Below are 18297 nucleotides of genomic sequence, written 5' to 3'. Positions count from 1 at the left end.
ACAGATGGAGGCCGAGAGACTCGGACAGACAGACGGAGGCCGAGACCCAGACAGACAGACGGAGGCAGAGAGACCCGGACAGACAGACCCAGACAGACAGACGGAGGCAGAGAGACCCGGACAGACAGACCCAGACAGACAGACGGAGGCAGAGAGACCCGGACAGACAGACCCAGACAGACAGACGGAGGCAGAGAGCCCAAGACAGACAGACGGAGGCAGAGAGACCCGGACAGACAGACCCAGACAGACAGACGGAGGCCGAGAGACCCGGACAGACAGACCCAGACAGACAGAGGAGGCAGAGAGACCCGGACAGACAGACCCAGACAGACAGATGGAGGCAGAGAGACCCGGACAGACAGACCCAGACAGACAGAGGAGGCAGAGAGACCCGGACAGACAGACCCAGACAGACAGACGGAGGCCGAGAGACCCGGACAGACAGACCCAGACAGACAGACGGAGGCAGAGAGCCCGAGACAGACAGAGGCAGAGAGAGCCGGACAGACAGACCCGGACAGACAGACGGAGGCAGAGAGAGCCGAACAGACAGACCCGGACAGACAGACGGAGGCAGAGAGCCAGAGTGAGAGGGTACCAGAGAGAAGAAAGAGCCAGAGGAACACACACCAATGTCAAGGGTGATGGTCGGTGTAGAACTCTCACGTTATTTTTACTTTTGTCTCTACTTCACCTTCTTTTCCAAGTTTCTATTATAAGCACGCAGCAGGTTTATGAAAGAAAAATACGTTGACAATGCTTAAAGGCATCTTTCTTTCTTTCTCTTTGTTAACCCTCACCCATTGATATTTCCTCATTGATTTTTAGAGCGAGTGGAAGAGAGAGGGAAAGACAGAGAGAGACATCCATGTGAGAGACACATTGATTGGCTGCCTCCTGCACGTGCCCTGGCCAGGACCAGGGCTGGGGAGGAGCCTGTAACCGAAGTACGTGCCCCTGACCGGAATCGAACCCAGGACCCTTCAGTCCGCAGGCCGGCGCTCTATCCACTGAGCCACACCGGCCAGGGCTGAGGGCATCTTCCTGTGCCAGAGGAGACAGTGTGGACCGGTGAGCTCACCGCCTGCCCGCAGTGCTGGTCTGCCCGAGCAGCCTCCCGACGGCGGGTCTGTGCGTACTGCCGCTTACAGGTGAAGGGAGCTGCGCTTTAGCTGGCCTCCCCTGCCACCCCCCGGCCCGCGGCCCCGCCCCGCCCAGGGCGGAGGCCCACGCGCCCGGCACACTCACAGCTGCCGTGCGGGCTCTGGAAGTCTAGTGACATGTTGCTCAAGAAGCTGCTGTCCACGATGTCGCGCCACTGGATGGTCTCCATGTTGCAGAGGGCGGGGTTGTTGTTGAAGCGCACGGCGCCCTGCAGGATTTCTGCGGGAGAGAGGACCGGTGAGCCCGCCGCCTTATCTCACCTGAGCTCTCAGGGTGTGCACGCATTTCTTTCTCTTTTTTTAATCCTCATCCAAGGATATTTTCCCACTGATTTTTAGAGAGAGTGGAAGAGAGAGGGAAAGACAGAGAGAGGGAAAGACAGAGAGAAACACCGATGTGAGAGAAACATATCGATTGGTTGCCTCCTGCACGAGCCCCGATCAGGGCCCGGGCCTGGGAGGAGCCTGCAACCAAGGTACATGCCCTCAACCGAATCAAACCCGGGACCTTTCGGTCCACAGGCTGATGCTCTTTCCATGCTGCATCCTGCTGGACAGACGCCAGCACGCCAAGGAGACTCCCCACAGAATTCCATGGCAGCAGGTGGAGAATGAGTTGAGGCCCTGTCCGTGTGGCTCAGCGGTTAGAACTGTCATTCCGTAAATGCTACATTTCATGTCCCTGCCACAGAGTGAGGGCACGATCATTGTTAGCTTCAGTTTTAAAAAAATCAACGTCCCATCTCCTATCACCTTCCTGCTTCCTGTCCGAGGACCCTCACACATGACCCAGCCACAGAAATTCATCTTCCCCTGTAACACCTTCATTCCTCCGCCTGACTTAGACAATGTGGCCCAGAAAACTGTCTCAAATACACATTGATTTTGTTGTTATTGTTAATCATCTTCCGAGGATATTTTTTTCCCATTGATTTTTAGAGAGTGAAAGGGGGGAGGGAGGGGAGAGAGAGAGAGAGAGAGAGAGAGAGAGAGAGAGAGAGAGAGAAACACTGATGTGAGAGAGACACACTGATTGGTTGCCTCCTGCACACATCCCGACCGACTGGGGTGGGGATCGAACCCACAATTCAGGTACGTTCCCTTGACTGGGAATCACACCTGCGACCCCCCGGTGTGCGGGTCCACGCTCTGACCTCTGTGCACACCAGCCAGGCACTAGGGGTTGATTTAATGCATTCCCTTACACCTGAGGCCCAGGTCACAGGACTGACAGCTTATTCACTCCCTGGGCACAAAGTCTGCTACACTCTCCTTCTCCAGAGCCCTCACCATTTCCCACTAACTCTCGGATGCTTTTCCGAGAGCACGGGATAACCTGGCTTACATCTCCCCTTCCCATTGCACTGTGTAGCACCTTTTCAGTAACCTCCACCACCAGCTGTATCTTGCACATGAGTGGCATGGGATACAAGAGAAAAACAGTTAGTTACCTACAAGGGAGCACCTATATGACTGTCAGCTGATTTCTCAACAGAAACTATGCAGGCCAGATGGGAGTGGCAAGAAATATTCAAAGTGATGAACAGCAAGAACCTACAACCAAGATTACTCTACCCAGCAAAGCTATCATTCAGAATTGAAGGTCAGATAAAGAGCTTCCCAGATAAGAAAAAGCTAAAGGAGCTCATCACCACCAAACCAGTATTCCATGAAATGCTGAAAGGTATTCTTTAAGAAGAGGAAGAAGAAGAAGAAGAAGAAGAAGAAGAAGAAGAAGAAGAAGAAGAAACATTTGAACAATAAAATGGCAATAAATACGTATCTATCAACAACTGAATCTAAAAATCAAAATAAATGAACAAGAAATCTAATAAACAAAGTAAACTGATGAATAAAATAGAATCAGAGGCATGGAAGCATGGAACAGACTGACGAATCTCAGAGGGAAGGGGGGAGGCGTGTGTGAAGAGATTAACCAAAGAAATTGTATGCATATATGCATTAACTATGGACACAGACAACAGGGTGGCAAAAGTCTGGGGTGGGCAGGACCAGGTGCAGAGAGGCAATGGGGGGAAAAAGGGAGACATCTGTAATACTCTCAATAACAAGGATTAAAAACACGTTTGTTTTGATGAGTAAAGTCTTCCCTGAGTGAATGGACTTAAGAAAGGGCCAGGTGGGCTGTGTGCCATGTCTGCCCCAGGGCCTCCGGCCGGCTCTCACCCTGCAGGCTCCGCATGGGCAGCTCCCGTAGGCCCGTCTTGTTGCCGCCGTAGTTGGACAGGACGGACAGGGCGTGGGTGTTCTCGAAGAGCACGTTCCCCCGGATGATCTGCAGGTTCTCCAGCGGGATCTTCTCCACCACGTTGAGGGCGATGAGGACGTAGCCGGCCACCTCCTGGATGGTCTGAGGAGACAAAGCGTGAAGCTGGCCTCTCTCCTTCGAGGAGCTCAAGCACGTGAGGTCGAACACGGGCCCGGGGAACCAGGACACCTCCCTGAACGACGCACACGCGTGGTGACAGCCCTAGAGCATGTGGGTGGCTACATGGAGGGTGTGGCGGGTGACAGGGGCACAGTCATTCCCATGCTGTGCCCCCCCGAGCCCGATGGCGGCCGTCAAGGGCAACGTGATGACTCAGCAAAACGGTGCCTCCTTCCCTTGGCCTTCGACACACTCAGGTGAAGAGGGGAACGGTTTTATTAACTTGTCTCGCATCTGTCCTGCCTGCTTTCTCATGGAAAGAAGAAAACAGCAGCCCAGAAGGAGGCCCATCACATCCAACGTTCAACTGCTGGCTCTCGGGAGCCGACTGAGAAATAGGGGGGCACTTGTGAAATGGCGGCTAAACTCTTGGCGGCTGGAAAGCAACCGTGGTGGGAGTATTTACACCAAGGCAATGGGCAGATGCTATAAAGCAAGGCTCTTTAAAAATGAGGAGCCAGTTACCAGGGTGCCACGGTGGGAGCCACGGCGACAAGATACCTCTCGGTGTCTACGCTGACCGTGGGGCGCCGGCCGGGCCTGCTCCTCTGGGACGTCCCTCTATGACCTGGCACTAGCTGGGAGAGGGGTCGCCTCAGGCAACATGCACCCCAAGTGCTCTAGGACTCGGAACTGCTGTGGCCAAAGCCAGCACGCGCCCAGGAGGGTTCCGCCCAGGCCTCGACCTGCCTCCCTTACTCCTGCGGTGTCCGGGCGAGGCACCCAACTCATGGAACCAACCTTCAGGAAGGACAGGTCGTAGCCCCGCTGCATGTAGGTGATCTCCAGGTTCCCCAGGACCACCTCGCAGTTGTTGAGCATCCGCTGCAGGCTCAGGAAGTGGTCGTCGAAGGTGCCCAGCTGGGTGAGCTTGTTGTTGGTGCCCTGGCAAACTGGGGGGAAAAGGCACCTCGTGAAACGCCCAGGAAGGCACGGAACTAAAATAAAACCGCATTCACTATCGCCAACGGACGGTGTGCTCCGGCGACTCAGGGTGCTCACTCTGACCGAGGCCGGCGTGACAGCGCAGGGGCGGGCTTTACCGGGCGCGGGCCCGCGGGAGGCCGAGCTCACCCCTGCCGCGCAGGGACGCGTTCACACGTGTTCAGAAGCCACGGGGGCACAGAAAGGTTCTGTGAAAACCTTTTGTTTCTTTAAAAAAATATATATATTTTATTGATTTTTTTTACAGAGAGGAAGGGAGAGAGATAGAGTTAGAAACCGGTGAGAGAGAAACATCCATCAGCTGCCTCCTGCACACCCCCCACTGGGGATGTGCCTGCAACCAAGGCACATGCCCTTGACTGGAATCGAACCTGGGACCCTTCAGTCCACAGGACGACGCTCTATCCACTGAGCCAAACCGGTTAGGGCTGTAAAAACCGTTCGGATGAGACAGCCGGTAAGGACTTCAGCAGGCCAAACAAGACGCATCAGAACGCACATGAATGATGAAATCACAACGTCGACGTAATAACGGCATCGTGAACTTTGCCGAAAGAGAGCACGCCGCCCTCTGTGTGTCCAAAGGGTATTGACAACTATAACGCCCACCAGGCGGCGTGTGCGGCCACCGCGGGGCACAGCGAGAGTCGATGACGCGCGCGGCAATGGAAACCCAGGGCGGGGGGTTGAAGACAGTCTTCTAAGCGAACGCCTCGGAGACGCGGCCCACGGTCCAATGCGATACGAGTTAGAGAACAACAGATGGAAACGCACATCAGAACAGCCAGGAAGAAACCAACCGCGCTGTTAGCCGCTCCCGGGAGCCCCGCCCCCCGCACAGGTGCGCGCCCTGCCGGCCGGCACAGCCCGGGCGCACGCGGCGCCTTCGTGTGCGCAGGTGACTTCACACAAGAAAACATCCCCAGTTAGGGGGAACCCATCGGCAGTCTGCATTTCAAAGCAAAGGAGAGGACGAGGATGGCATCCTGTTTACAAGCCCGGCTCTCTAAAGGACACGTCCAGGCAAGCGGAACAGAACAAAGGGGTTCGCGTTTGAAGCCGGGAGCGTTGAACCACAAGCCCTCTAAGAGCGAAGACTCAGGGCCCCGGGCCCCGAGGGAGACCAGGACCAGCCGGGGTCGCCCGGGTCTGCAGAGACGGCACCCCCATCAGCAACCGGTGGCCGAACCCCGAGACAAGGCCAGTCCCCAGGAGGGACTTCCTCGGGGTCCCCTCCGGAGCCCGCGCTGCTCGTCCTAGGCCTCTGCACGCTGCCCGTGGGCACCGCCCGCCCTGCATCACCTGACGTCTGCCTTGCTCCTCGGGGTCAGGGCAGAGAGCTCAAGTTCAGGCGCCAGCGCTGGGCAAGCACCCTCCCTCCTCGTTCATCCCGTGGGGGTCTCCCTCCGCTCCCCATGTCTCGCCCACACTCCGTGGCAGAGGGGAAGTCACACGGGAATGCGGATGGAGCCCCAGCGACTGGCTTCCAACCACGGCGCTGGGAGGACCCAACACGGCCACGGCCTTGGCCCCGGAGCCCGGCCGCTGGCTTCCAGCCTCGTTGGAACCTGGTGCCCAGCTGGCTGCGAGGCACACGGACGGGGCCTGACCCGCTCCCCAGCGCCAGGTCCTGCGTGCGGGCGCCGCCACGATGTAGGCACAGGGTTGAGGGGTGACGCGGGCTTCCCGCCGGCACACCGGGAGGCCAACACTGATCCCGGGCGACAGGCCGGCCCTCCACCTTTCAGCCGACCTGCCGGGCAGCGGGCTAGGTGGCCACAGGTGTTGGTCGTGCCCTCGTGCCAGCCAGGGGAGCGGTGTCGGGGGGAACTTGGGGGGGCACCTCTCAGGGGTTTCTCAGCCACAGAGGGAGGCACGTGGCTGCTGCCACCGTAAAGGAGGAAGGACATTCGCGTGAAAGCGTCTCTACGCAGAACCACAGGGTGTTTACTGTCACATCGATGGGCCCTGTTACCGGCAGAAAAGGACCACGTGCCACAGAAGTTCGGCCGGTTTCTTCTAGAACCAGACGGTTCCATGAAGACGGCACTCGGGCCTTTCCTCCTCCCGCCACTCGCTCGTGCGAAAAGCCACCACGAGCACCTGAGAGTCTGCGGCACCTGAGAGTCGTGGTTTCGTGTGAGTCACTCTGATGGTCAGAGACAAGCCCCTCTATTGGGAAGAGAACGGCAACGCTGCTCATTGCTGATGCGAACGTGAATCCGTGAGACGTGCTGGAGCCACTGGGCGGCTTGTGTGATGAACCACGTGCTTAAACCCCACGTCAGGAGGACCCTGCTTTGGAAAATGTATCGGAGGAAAGAGACCCAAATATATATATATATATAAAAGAAAAGCTTCATGCAAAGTGTTGGCCATTATTGATTTATTTTTTAATAATGTCCCCCCATCACAAAGAACCCGAGAAGCCAACTGGCCAACCTGTCTGCTCTGGGGGAGAAGAAGGCCGCTGGCGTTTATTTGATTCGGTTTAAGGCAGGCCCACCTGGAACCCTGTTCCCCGGGTGAGGGAGAGAGAGAGAGAAACATCAATGATGAGAGAGAATCGTGGATCGGCTGCCTCCTGCACGCCCAGCACCGGAATCGAACCCTGACCTCCTGGTTCATAGGTCGACGCTCACCAACTGACCACGCGGGCCGGGGCTGTCCTACTTTGGACGCGCTCTAAAGGACGGGGCAGGCATCAGTATGCATCACCCGCAGGCCGCGCTCTGGTTCAGTGTCCGTGTCCCCTGCTGCCGACGGAACGTGCAGGGGACACTGTGACCTAATCCCTCTGCAGGGGAGCACCTGGCGAGCTTCCACAAATGCACACATGCGCACATGCGTGTAACCCACACTCCTCCCACACGAGAGGACACCACCATCGCCCTCGTGAGCCCTGCGTGCCCCTCCCGCGGCCCCCGCCCCCACAGCTTGTGGGCTTCGGGCTCCGCACTAGCGGGATGGCGCCACGCTGTCCCCGTGGGCGAGGCGCCTCCGAGCCAGTCGTCTGGGAGTCCCCACGTGAGGACTGGCACCTGCTCAGCTCTGAGTGACAGGCTCAGGCCAGGGCTTGTGGGAAAGGTCCGCGTATTACCCTTGGACACCTGGGCTGGCCCACAGCCTGGCCATGCTTTTCTCGAGCCCTGCACGTCACCTTAACTGAGAATAAAACAAGCTGCCTCCCGGAAGTCTCAAAATGCCCCTTTCTGTGTCTGTGTGTCTGTGTGTGTGTGTGTGTGTGTGTGTGTGTGTGTGTGTGTGGGTGGGGGGCAGAGCCTGTCCCTCCCCTGCCGTTAGGGGGTCGGCACCCCTCTTTGCCCACAAGCCCGGGCAAAACCTTCAAACCAGTTCCTCCAAGTTTCCCCCACCCCCCCGAGACGCCTGGCAGTGCCTGAGTAACTGTGTAATTGTTTTAATTGGTTGTTTTCTCGGCTCCACATTAACGGCTGCCCGGCGGCTGGGCCCTCGTAAATTTCTCCCTCGGCCTCCTGAGCTGCCTCGACCCGTTTTCCACGGAGCGCCTCGTTCGGAAGCAGAAACCACGTTTTTCTTATTTCCTCCACATTTTCTTCATTTCTCCAATTTTCTAGAGTGACCAGATATGACTTTATAGTAACAAGTAACGGAGGATACAATTTACAGAAATCTGTGGTGTACAAGAGAAGAAGACGCGTATGTTAATAAAATACATTTTTTTTAAAGAAAAAAACACACGGAGAAGCCACCACGCGCACGCACAGCTATTGAGATCCTCCACGTTTCCGTGATCACGAGAGGAGGCGCTGTGCGCTGGCTTTACAATGAGAAATGACTGGCGGACAGTGCGGGTGCCACACGCAGGCTGCGGGCAAGGCCAGTGCCACGCCAGGCCGCTCCGCGCGTCCTGTCCAGCAGCGCCGCGCAGGTGGCTCTCGGGAGACGGCGGCACGGCACAGCGACGCGTCCCACATCCATAAACACATCCTTAACCTTCGGGGAGCACGGAGTCCATTCACCCACAGAGAGACGTCCTAAAGCGCGATTACAGGACCAGACTGGCCTGTAAAACCCACGCGAGATTTGTAATAATGGGAGAGCAGAAGAACGACGGCTGACTCACAACGCAGTAACAATGAGGAAAACAGTAAAAGCAAGAACAAAGCGGCATCGACATTTTCACTGGGCGCGGAGTCAAAAGCTCGGGCACGTGGGAAAGTCTCAGCAGAGTGGTGACGATTTTTCTTCATTTCCCAAAACCTTCTCCTTCGTCCACAGCCCCTCACTTGTCGTATGCGAGTTCACGACGAATGGATAACTCTCGGCTTGTAGGCGTCCAACGAGAGTTGGCTCTGAATCTGCCTGGCAACCGGGAAATGCTCAGGGGACGCTCAAAACTCCTCTCCAGCGTTCGGGCACCCGCCCTGGGCACCTGCCCACTGGGCTGCGCCTGCCACGCCGTGGCACGGCCAACACGCTGCCCACTAAGGGGCCCTAACTGAGTCAGCGAGCAGAAGACTTTAAAATAACATCTCTTCCATGTTTGATGTCATGCAGAGAACACCAACACTTGTAGGTTTCCATCCCCAGGATTCTCTTCAGAGCCATTAAGTTAATCCCAAGACGCCTGACCAGCGTGGCTCAGAGGTTGAGCGTCGACCTATGAACCAGGAGGTCACGGTTGGGTTCCCGGTCAGGGCACAGGCCCGGGTTGTGGGCTCCATCACCAGAGGGCTCTGTGCTGCTCACGCGCTCATCCGCCGACATACAGTCAGACCGCAGATCGGCCCGGGGCGGGGTGATCGGAAGCAGTCCTGCCCGGAAGGAGCGCACCGGCCCTTTGGGAGAGGACTTCATCCGGGAAGGAGCCGCAGGACACCCCACCGCCACGCAAGAGACACGCTCAAGGGACACGGGTCAGAAAGAGCAGGAGCCACCGGCCCCAGCCGCCTGGGACAGGACGCCAACACGGCTCGTTACCCGGCAACGGACAGGCGCCAGCTCCCACGGAGTGAGGGCCACGCGGCCTGGCAGGCCGGGCCGGGCCGGGAGAGGTTAGCACCGGCCCCTGCAGCCCCCCCGGAGCAGCTGCCTTTCCTATCTGCTCCCCTCCTCTGGGCCACCACTGCGCCCTCATGTGGGTACAGGAGACCCCTCCCTGCGCCCTCATGTGGGTACAGGAGACCCCTCCTGGCCGGGTGACAGGTGCCCCAGGAGCCCCTCCCCAGCCCGCGTCCCGCTGCGCACCCTCGGGAGAGGATGAGTCCTTGTCCTCTGTGATTGCCCATCTCTTAGAAAGTCCCTCTCTCTAATGCACACTTGTGTTTGCTCTTTTTTTTGTTGTTATTTCTCACCCAAGGAGTTTTTCCCCGTTGAGTTTTAGAGAGAGTGGAAGGGAGGGGGAGAGACTGAGAGAGAAACATCGATGGGAGAGAGACGTCATGCGCCCCGACCGGGGCTGGGGATGGAGCCTGCACTCGGGGTACGTGCCCTCGACCGGAATCGAACCCGCAACCCTTCAGTCCGAGGGCCAGTGCTCTAACCACTGAGCACACTGCTGGGCACCCTCAGCTTTTCTGACTCTAGAACCATCAGCAAACGCTGAGTGGCACTGGCCGGTGCCCAGTGGGCTCAGGGGCTGGAGGAGAACGTGGCTCTACCGCCACCGCGGCACGGTCTCCACCACGGGGTCTCTGCCCACTCTGTCCGTGCCACAGGGGCTCGCGGGTCCTAGGGGGGACCCGGGGTGGAGACTCTGGTTAAGGCAGCTGGCACGTGGCCGACCCCCAGTAAGTGCCACGTGACCGCAGCCTGCGCTGAGCCTGGCCGGGTTCCCGGGAGGAGCTGCTTCCTTCCCCGGGCGCCCGAGGCCGCCCTCTGCCCTCCGCTCCCACCGCCGTGTGCGGCCTGGCGGGCGGCCCCGCGGGAGGGCAGCTGGAGCCGGCCACAGCCACCTGGCCGCCGCGGTCACAGGCACGGCCCGGGGCTCCAGGAAGGCGTGGGGGCCGTGTCCTGGGGGCAGCCGCTGGGCACGGGAGGGGGCGCCGCACCCACGGGGCCTTTCCGGAGCGTCACGGCAGAAGCTGCTCCCAGGCCCCGCGACCCTGACCCCTGCGGTGGCTTCCTCGGCGGCCGGACCTGTGGGCTGTGTCCCCACGTGTTTGTGTTTAATGCTCGGTTTGAAATGAACATTTGGTTTCCACTGACTCCTCCTTAAGTTAACTACCTTCTCAAGCCGCCTTCCAAAGGGGAAAGGAAGCGGCCGCGCCCGGTCCTCCCGGGCCTGGGCGAGGCCGGACCCCGACCCCTCTCCCGGGTCAGCTCTGCAACCAGCGCCCGCCTCCCGGGCTCGCCGAGCAGGAAGCCGGGGCTCGAGAACCACCAGCAGCCGCCAGGGGAGCGCGGGGTGCCCAAGCCGAGCCCTGCCCCCGGGACCCTTCCTTTAGGCTCAGACACGACTGTCTCCACAACACACGAGCCCCTCCCGGGGAGCGCCAGCCACTGAGAGCAACAGTTCTCCCCGGCCTCGTGGCTCAGTGGCTGAGCCTCGACCTATGAACCAGGAGGTCACAGTTCGATTTCCGGAACATGCAAGGGTTGCAGGCTCGATGCCCAGTGTGGGCTGTGCAGGAGGCAGCCGATCAGTGTTGCACTCACACATCAATGTTTCTCTTTCTCTCCCTGTTCCTTCCTCTTAAGTCAATGATAATAATAATAATAAAAGAGTAATATGCTAATGAGACCGGACAACCTTCCGGAGGACGAAGCCGGGTCTGCGAGGGAAGCCCGGGTCCCGGGTGCCAGAGGGAAGCCGATGCCGGCAGCCGGGGGAAGGAAGGCCTACTCTTGCACGAATTTCGTGCACCGGGCCTCTCTCTCTATAAAAGCAACAGTTCTCACGGGCAGCCACTTGCTATCAGGCGGGTCCCCTGCCTGGAGGAAGAAGAGACGGTGCTGCCAGCCAGCGCGGCCGCTCGGCGCCACAGGTCTCCGTCCAGGAAACAGAGCCCGCAGCCTCGTTTCCGACGACCCAGGGCAGGCCTGGCAAACTTCTGGAAAGAGCAGGGACTGGCCCTGGCCAGTGCGGCTCAGTGGGTGGAGCGCCGTCCCATGCACCACAAGGTGCCTGGTGCCATCCCCGGTTAGGTAGGAGGGCCTTGTGTCCGGGGTGCAGCCGCCCTGTGCTAGGCATCTTTACTGTGAGGATGGAATACACAGCTCCCCGCGTCCCACTGCATCCCGGCTTCCCACGCCCGGGAGATGGCTGCCAGGCCGGCTTGTCCGTCCGAGGGGCTGGGAGTTTTGATCTTGCTCAGAGGGCCTGGCCCGGTCCACGCTGTGTTGACGGCTCCGTCACGGAACCCTTCCTTGCCTTGATCTGAAGCCGGCCCGCGGCTTGTGTCTGTGGCTGCGCACAGAGGCATCCCACGTCTCCTCCCCCTCACAGCCCTGCAGGCCCCTGCCCCCCAGGCTGTCCTCCAGCCTCCTCCCCTCCGCTCTGGGGAAGGCCATGCCGTGGCCTCCCTCCCAGCCACGCCCCCAGAAAGGCCCTGCCCAGCCCCTCTCCCCGCTTCCTCGCCGCCCGCAGCGGCCTCTCAGGGTGCGCCTGGCTCACGCTGGGGCGATAAGAGCATTCTGTCCTCTCACAGCGCTCTCTGTCTCTTCCGCAAACACGATGTCATCCTGAGAACAGCAGCAAACATTCTGTTTTCCTTCGAGGTCCCTTTCGTTTATGACCCCGCGGCGGGCGGCGAGCAATAAAAGATGAATAAGTATCAGCGGAGTCCTTGCATCAACATCACGTATAAGTTTTCGGCGGCCTCGGCTCACCACTTTCTTTTTTTACGGTTTAATAACTCACACGCCAGTTGAGCAATGGAAATGGAATCCCCACGGCGTCTATTAATAGCCGGGCTGCCGGTAAATTCCTCCCCAGCTGGATGAGGAAGTGTTTTTCCGCGCTCGGGCTCCAGTTTCTACAGCGCCCACTGACCCCGCGGGTCGCGCGGCCTCGGCTGCAGGCAGAGCTGGTGCTGGTGGTCCGCTTCCCGACGGAACGTGTTTGGGATTCAAACCTCGGGATGCCTTCCCCGAGCCAGGAACCCGTGAGAACACACGAGAAGACGTAGCACAACCACCCTGGCTTTGTTCTCACTCACTATCCCAGAGGACACGCAAAGATAAGTCACACGGCGACTCGAAAAACATGTTTCCTATTTTCCTCTCTTCCTTTAAGAATGGCAACCCCCCACTTTTCTCCTGATGTGTGTATCCTGCTTCCGGAAAGACTCGGTCTCTCTTCTTCGCTAACCTTTCTGTTACAGCGTTCATGGTGAGGTGCGACAATGACGGGGAACGGCTCCATCATCACAGTAATTCAGGCCAAAGACTCCGGGAGTGGATTCCCTCATCACTTAGCAAAACCCGCCCCCCCCCCCTCCCCGTCGGAGACACTTAGAGATAATCCCCAGAAACCTCCTCGGCTGCTTTGGGTGGTCAGAAGTGTCTTTCAAAACACAGCTGCTCCATTGTGTAGATGCTCCATTGTGTAGATGCTCCGTAGTTTTTTTAATCCACTCATCTGCTGATGGGCACCTAGGCTGTTTCCAGATCTTAGCTATGGTAAATTGTGCTGCTATGAACACAGGGGTGCATATATCCTTTCTGATTGGTGTTTCTGATTTCTTGAGATAAATTCCTAGAAGTGGGATCACTGGGTCAAACCATGGTACATTTACACCATGGAATACTACGCGGCAATAAAAAAGGAAGAACTCTTACCATTTGCAGCAGCACGGAGGGACCTGGAGAACGTCATGCGGAGTGAAATGAGCCACTCAGAGAAAGACAAGGATCCCATGGTCTCACTCATCTGTGGAGTCTCATGGACCAAATGAACTGATGATCAAAATTAGACCCAGAAGGTGGGGGGTAATGGGGGAATAAGGACACATATGTAATACCTTAATCAATAAAGAAATTAAAAAAAAATTAGACCCAGAGACACAGACACGAGGACAGACGGCAGAACCTCAGAGGGAAGGCAGGGAGGCGGGGTGCAAGAGATCAACCGACGAACTTGTCTACATATATGCAGCAGCCATGGACACAGACAATGGGGTAGTGAGGGCCTGGGGGTGGGGGAGGGGAGCGGGCTGGAAGAAGTCCCTGGGGGAAAAGGAGGACCTACGTCATACTTTCAGCAATAAAGAGGAAAACACACACACAGGTGCTGTGACATGAGCCTCCAGTGCCTTCCCCAAGATGCTCTACCGCGAGGCCCACCTCGATGTCTGGAGACCCCGGTGTTCAGGCGAGGGGTGAAGTGACGGGGCTGGAGCTGCGTCACTGGGTCTGGAAAACCGCTCCCCACGAGAGCCCCTGACCCCCACCCCAGGCCTGAGGACCGAGCCCAGGCTCAGCCGTGCTCCGGAGGTGGGAACGGTTTGCCTTCGCCCCTGAGCCTGCCCTGGCTCCGCCGCTGCCCCTCGATCTGACCGAACATGTCGAGGGAGATAAAGTCATTCCTGGCAGCCCGGCCCTGCGTGCCCCTGCAGGCCGGAGCTGTGCTGCGCGGGGTGCTGTCCAAAGGCCTTCCGATGGCTGGGGGGCCGGGGCCCGGGGCCATGGCCATAGTTCAATAGGCTGGTAATCTGTCATCTAAAGCCCTCTCCTTGTTTGTTTGTCTTCTGGCGTTTTAAGCTGACGAGCTGGTTACGGAGGCCAGGAAGGAGAGGAGTGAAAGAGCGGTGATGTGCGCCCAATGCCTTAACTGAACTCATCCTTAAGCTGTTTGTGCTGGCCCGACGCCAGGCCTTAGAAGCGTGGGGTGGGAGCAGAGGGGTGCCTCCCGGGGAGCGGATTCCTACTCTGTTGAACGACCCCTCAAACCAGATCCCCCCTCCCCGCCCCCCGCCCGGAAGCTGAGAAAGTTTTCTACACAAGCACGTCTTTGTAAGCTCAATTGACTTTTACAATAACTAGTGCTTTGAGTTTAAGAAATACAGATGTTGTGTGGGTGGTGGCGAGGGCGAGGGGGTGGGGAGGGGAGGGGAGGGGAGGGGAGGAAGGTTAGCGATGTCTCCTCCTTCGGAAAATGTGGTAACACTTTCATGGAAAAAGCACGTCGATGTGAAGGATTACTAAAACATGGACATCGTGTGTGGAAGAGAGAGAGAGAGAGAGAGAGAGAGAGAGAGAGAGAGAGAGAGCGCGCGCCATGGCTGCTGGGCGCAGGGAGGCCAGACTGGGCCATCTCCTTCCCAGGTCCTTGTGACAGGGCCTCTGGAATTGGAATTTTATGCTCGAAAATAGTCCGAAAGCCGGGGAGCAGAACCAGGCAGTTCACCGAAATGCTAGCTCAATTTTCCAAACAAACACAAAACCCCAAAGATTAAGGAACAATGAGGAGTCAGTATTGTAAGTACCAGCCAAGGAATAAGGGAGCTCCGGTGAACTAGATAATACATTAACTTTCATTGGGGAGTGGCTGTTACCATTAGAAATACACCTGCCCTCCCTCCCCAAGTCTCCTCACTCAGCATTCAGTACTGATTTGAGGTTAAATGGGGGTGTTCGGGCTTGGCTGAATGTTTGTGGCTGTTTCATAGGACAATTTCAAAAGTAAATTTTAAGCCCCCAAATCCCACAATAGTTTTCACATAATGAGTGCTACATTCATGACACACCCATCCACTTACAAACAAAACGACGCTGACGAAAGGCTTTATGGTCTAGACTCGCTGGTAATCTAGGCTTTCTAGTTCGTGTTGACCTGTTGCTTCAGCTGTTTACAAAAATCAACCTGACCGGGAAGCTCCTGAGGATGAGGCCCATTGGAATGCAGCCCTCTGTCACTTTGCACACGTGTGGCTCCATGCTGGCGGTTCATCGGAGCCAGCCCAGAGAACATGTCCCTCTGTCCTTCTTGTAAGCACCTTCCCAGTGTGCGTGGTGGCCAAGTGCGCAGGGGCGGGCAGGGGCGGGCGGAGGCGGGCCGCTGGAGCAGGACGCTGCCTGTGTAAGCTCAGGGGTTCCAGCTCTGGAGGCTCACCTTTGCACCTGCTCCACTGGTACGGGCGGTGTCACCTGGGGCAAAGCACTCCTCCTCCCTGAGCCTCCCTATCCTCATCTGTAACATGAGGCTAAAAAGGGCCCCACAAAGGGTCATCGTAAGGATTAAATGGGTAATATCTGTAAGAGGGTCAGGCTCATGTAAGCTACTGCTATCATCATTACCACCACCACCATCACTACCATGATCATCCTTATCTCCACCACCATCATCATCATCTTCTCCTACCATCACCATCATGATCATCACCATCTCCATCACTATCATCATCACCATGATCATCTCCATTATCACCACCATCATCACCATGATCATCTCCATCATCATCACCATCACCACCATCATGATCATCATCACCATCTCCATCATCATCACTATCATCATCACCATCATCATCTCTATCACTATCATCATCACCATCATCATTACTGGTGTCATTTTGGTGTCCAGGGTCCAGGGACATGGCACGGATGGGACTCACACTATTCCTGCCTCATGAAGCTTACAGTCCATGTCTCCATGTGGGCATGAGTCAACCAAGTGCACTGCTCACGAGGGGCCCATCCTTTGAGCTGGTTATCTCCGGCCCAAACCAGTGTATAACGATGATGGAGATTTCATAAAAACCCCAAGATCCACGGCATCCACACAGGGTCCCCTCCAGTTTCCAACCGTAGGTTGTACCCCAAGATCTTAAACAACACCGTAACTGTAGAGTTTGAATGTGCGATTTTGAAAAATCTGAAAACTTAACAAGAGCCAAGTGACCTTCCAGAGCCTTGTTGGTCCACACCTGTGCCCTGCACAGCCTCCGCATTGAAGATTCCATCCACGTCAAGCCTCGCGGGCATCCGGAACGTACCGACACCAATAAGACATGTCGAAACGAAGCTTTCGGTGCGATGGACGTGGCACGGATGGCACAGGAACTCTGCCAGTGGCACAGGGGGAAGAGCTACAAGCCTGGACATTTAAAACCGTGACTGATCTACACAGCAGAATCCTTTCCTGTCGCTTAAGTCACAGCGTTCTGGTTCCCAGCTCCATTTCCTCACGTGCTCTCGCTCCCTAACGAGGCTTTTTACAACCACACACGCACACACACGTGCACACGCATGCTTGAGCTGGGCGAGGCCAGCTGCTCCTGCTTTTCCTGATGTTTCCTCTCATTCTGCTCCCGGTCTGTGCCCTCCCCTGCAGGCCTCCTTCCCCAGCGCTGCGGCGCGGGCCTGAGCTGACACGCGTGCTGGTGAGGCGTGCAGCGCCGGAGTTTCCCCAACAAAGCCTCGTGGGACGCAGCCCGTGGAGGCGAGAGGAAGCCCGAGGGCGCCGCATGGCGAGTGTCACACGCAGACTCTGCCGCACCGGGCAAGGGCATTTCCCACGGACTCGCTACCGAAGGGAAGTGAAGGCCGAACGCTCGTGCGGAAAATGCGTCCTCTCTGGGCCCGGCCATCCCGAGCGGAAACGTGCAGTGGTTCAGTGTTCTTATGTAAATTGAACGTGAAGGGAGGATTATGCTGATGACTAAGTGAACGGTAAACATAATCATTTCAGTCGCTTCAACAGACACCCACGTGCCAAAGAAAGCCTCTCTGATTCCCCGGCGTTCACCAGCACATCACCATCATTCCGTGAGCTTACCAGGCCCACCGGTCAGCGTCGGCAGCCACACTTCACACCTGTTTTTTCCAGGGAACACATTTGAGACACAAGCTGGTGACAGGCAGAAACCAGGGGCTCACTTTCAGGATCTTCTACAGGAAGCCGGCGACCGGGGTTCGGGACCTACTCTTGTGAGACTGGCTGAGCACGGGGCGGCCTGGCCACTGCTCCAAACTCCCCGGCTGGCGCATTACCGTCACGAGACCCCGGCCTCGCCGGGGTGCTGCCCGAGCTCCTGCCTGGCAACCGTGCACCCACCCGTCACCACTTCCTGCCACGGTGTGCACCGGCCCGTGCCGGAAGGAACATGGGCGACGGCAGAGGCAGGCGGGCATGCTGAAAGGCACCTATGGCCACGGCTCACACTGCTCATTCCAGAGACGAGGGGCACTAAAACACACCCAAAACGCCTCCCAAAGGAGCTGACGCTCGAGCTGGTCTGCGAAGAAGTCTGGGAGGAGCAAGGGGTAGAAAGGGACAGACGGTGCGACGACACAAGTGCAGGCAGTAGGCGGGCACGGGTGCATTTGCTGAGCGCGTCGGGACCGATGCCAGGTGCCAGTCGGAATGGCTGCTCACCGGGCACCGATCCGAGGGAGGGGCCGCACGGAGGGCTGGAGCGGCCGCCAGCTGGGGCAGGAGGCTCTGCGGGCGGGGGCAGGGCGGGGAGGGGTGGGAGGGGCCGCCCGTGCCGGGAGGCGGTGGCAGGCAGGCTGGGGGAGACAGACAGGTGAGAGTTCAGGTTATCCAAGGGCAGGGGTGGCTGAGGCCCGGGCCCGCCAGGAGGGAGGCTGAGAGCCCGGAGGAAAGGACGGGGGTGGGATGGGGAGATGGGGAGAAATGCGGGTGTTTGAGGGTTCAGCCGAGAAGCCTTCCGGTTTATGGGCAGCTCTTGAGGAGCCCCCTTTGCGGGTTCCAGGCTTGCTCCACCCAGAACACCGAACCTGGTGTCCTCCCTCCGGAACGCGGGCTCAGAGCCACCCTCCAAGTCCTTCTTGGGTGGTGAGGAGCCTCTC

The 18297-nt window shown here is 57.8% G+C and overlaps 1 protein-coding gene across 1 annotated transcript in view; it reads right to left on the bottom strand.

Annotated features, from left to right (window-relative positions):
- Positions 1–18297, bottom strand: part of EGFR (epidermal growth factor receptor) — a 119786-nt gene that overhangs the window by 42484 nt on the left and 59005 nt on the right. The window contains exons 2-4 of the mRNA XM_079785579.1: positions 4357–4508; positions 3354–3537; positions 1252–1386 (exon numbers count right to left, since the gene is read on the bottom strand). Coding sequence (XP_079641705.1) covers positions 1252–1386; positions 3354–3537; positions 4357–4508 — 471 coding nt within the window. The remainder of the gene's footprint in view (positions 1–1251; positions 1387–3353; positions 3538–4356; positions 4509–18297) is intronic.

This window comes from Cnephaeus nilssonii (assembly GCF_951640355.1).
Source record: "Cnephaeus nilssonii genome assembly, chromosome: 12".
Taxonomy (NCBI): domain Eukaryota; kingdom Metazoa; phylum Chordata; class Mammalia; order Chiroptera; family Vespertilionidae; genus Cnephaeus; species Cnephaeus nilssonii.
The sequence above is the reverse complement of the archived record's forward strand: the minus strand, read 5'-3'. Positions and strand labels throughout refer to the sequence as shown.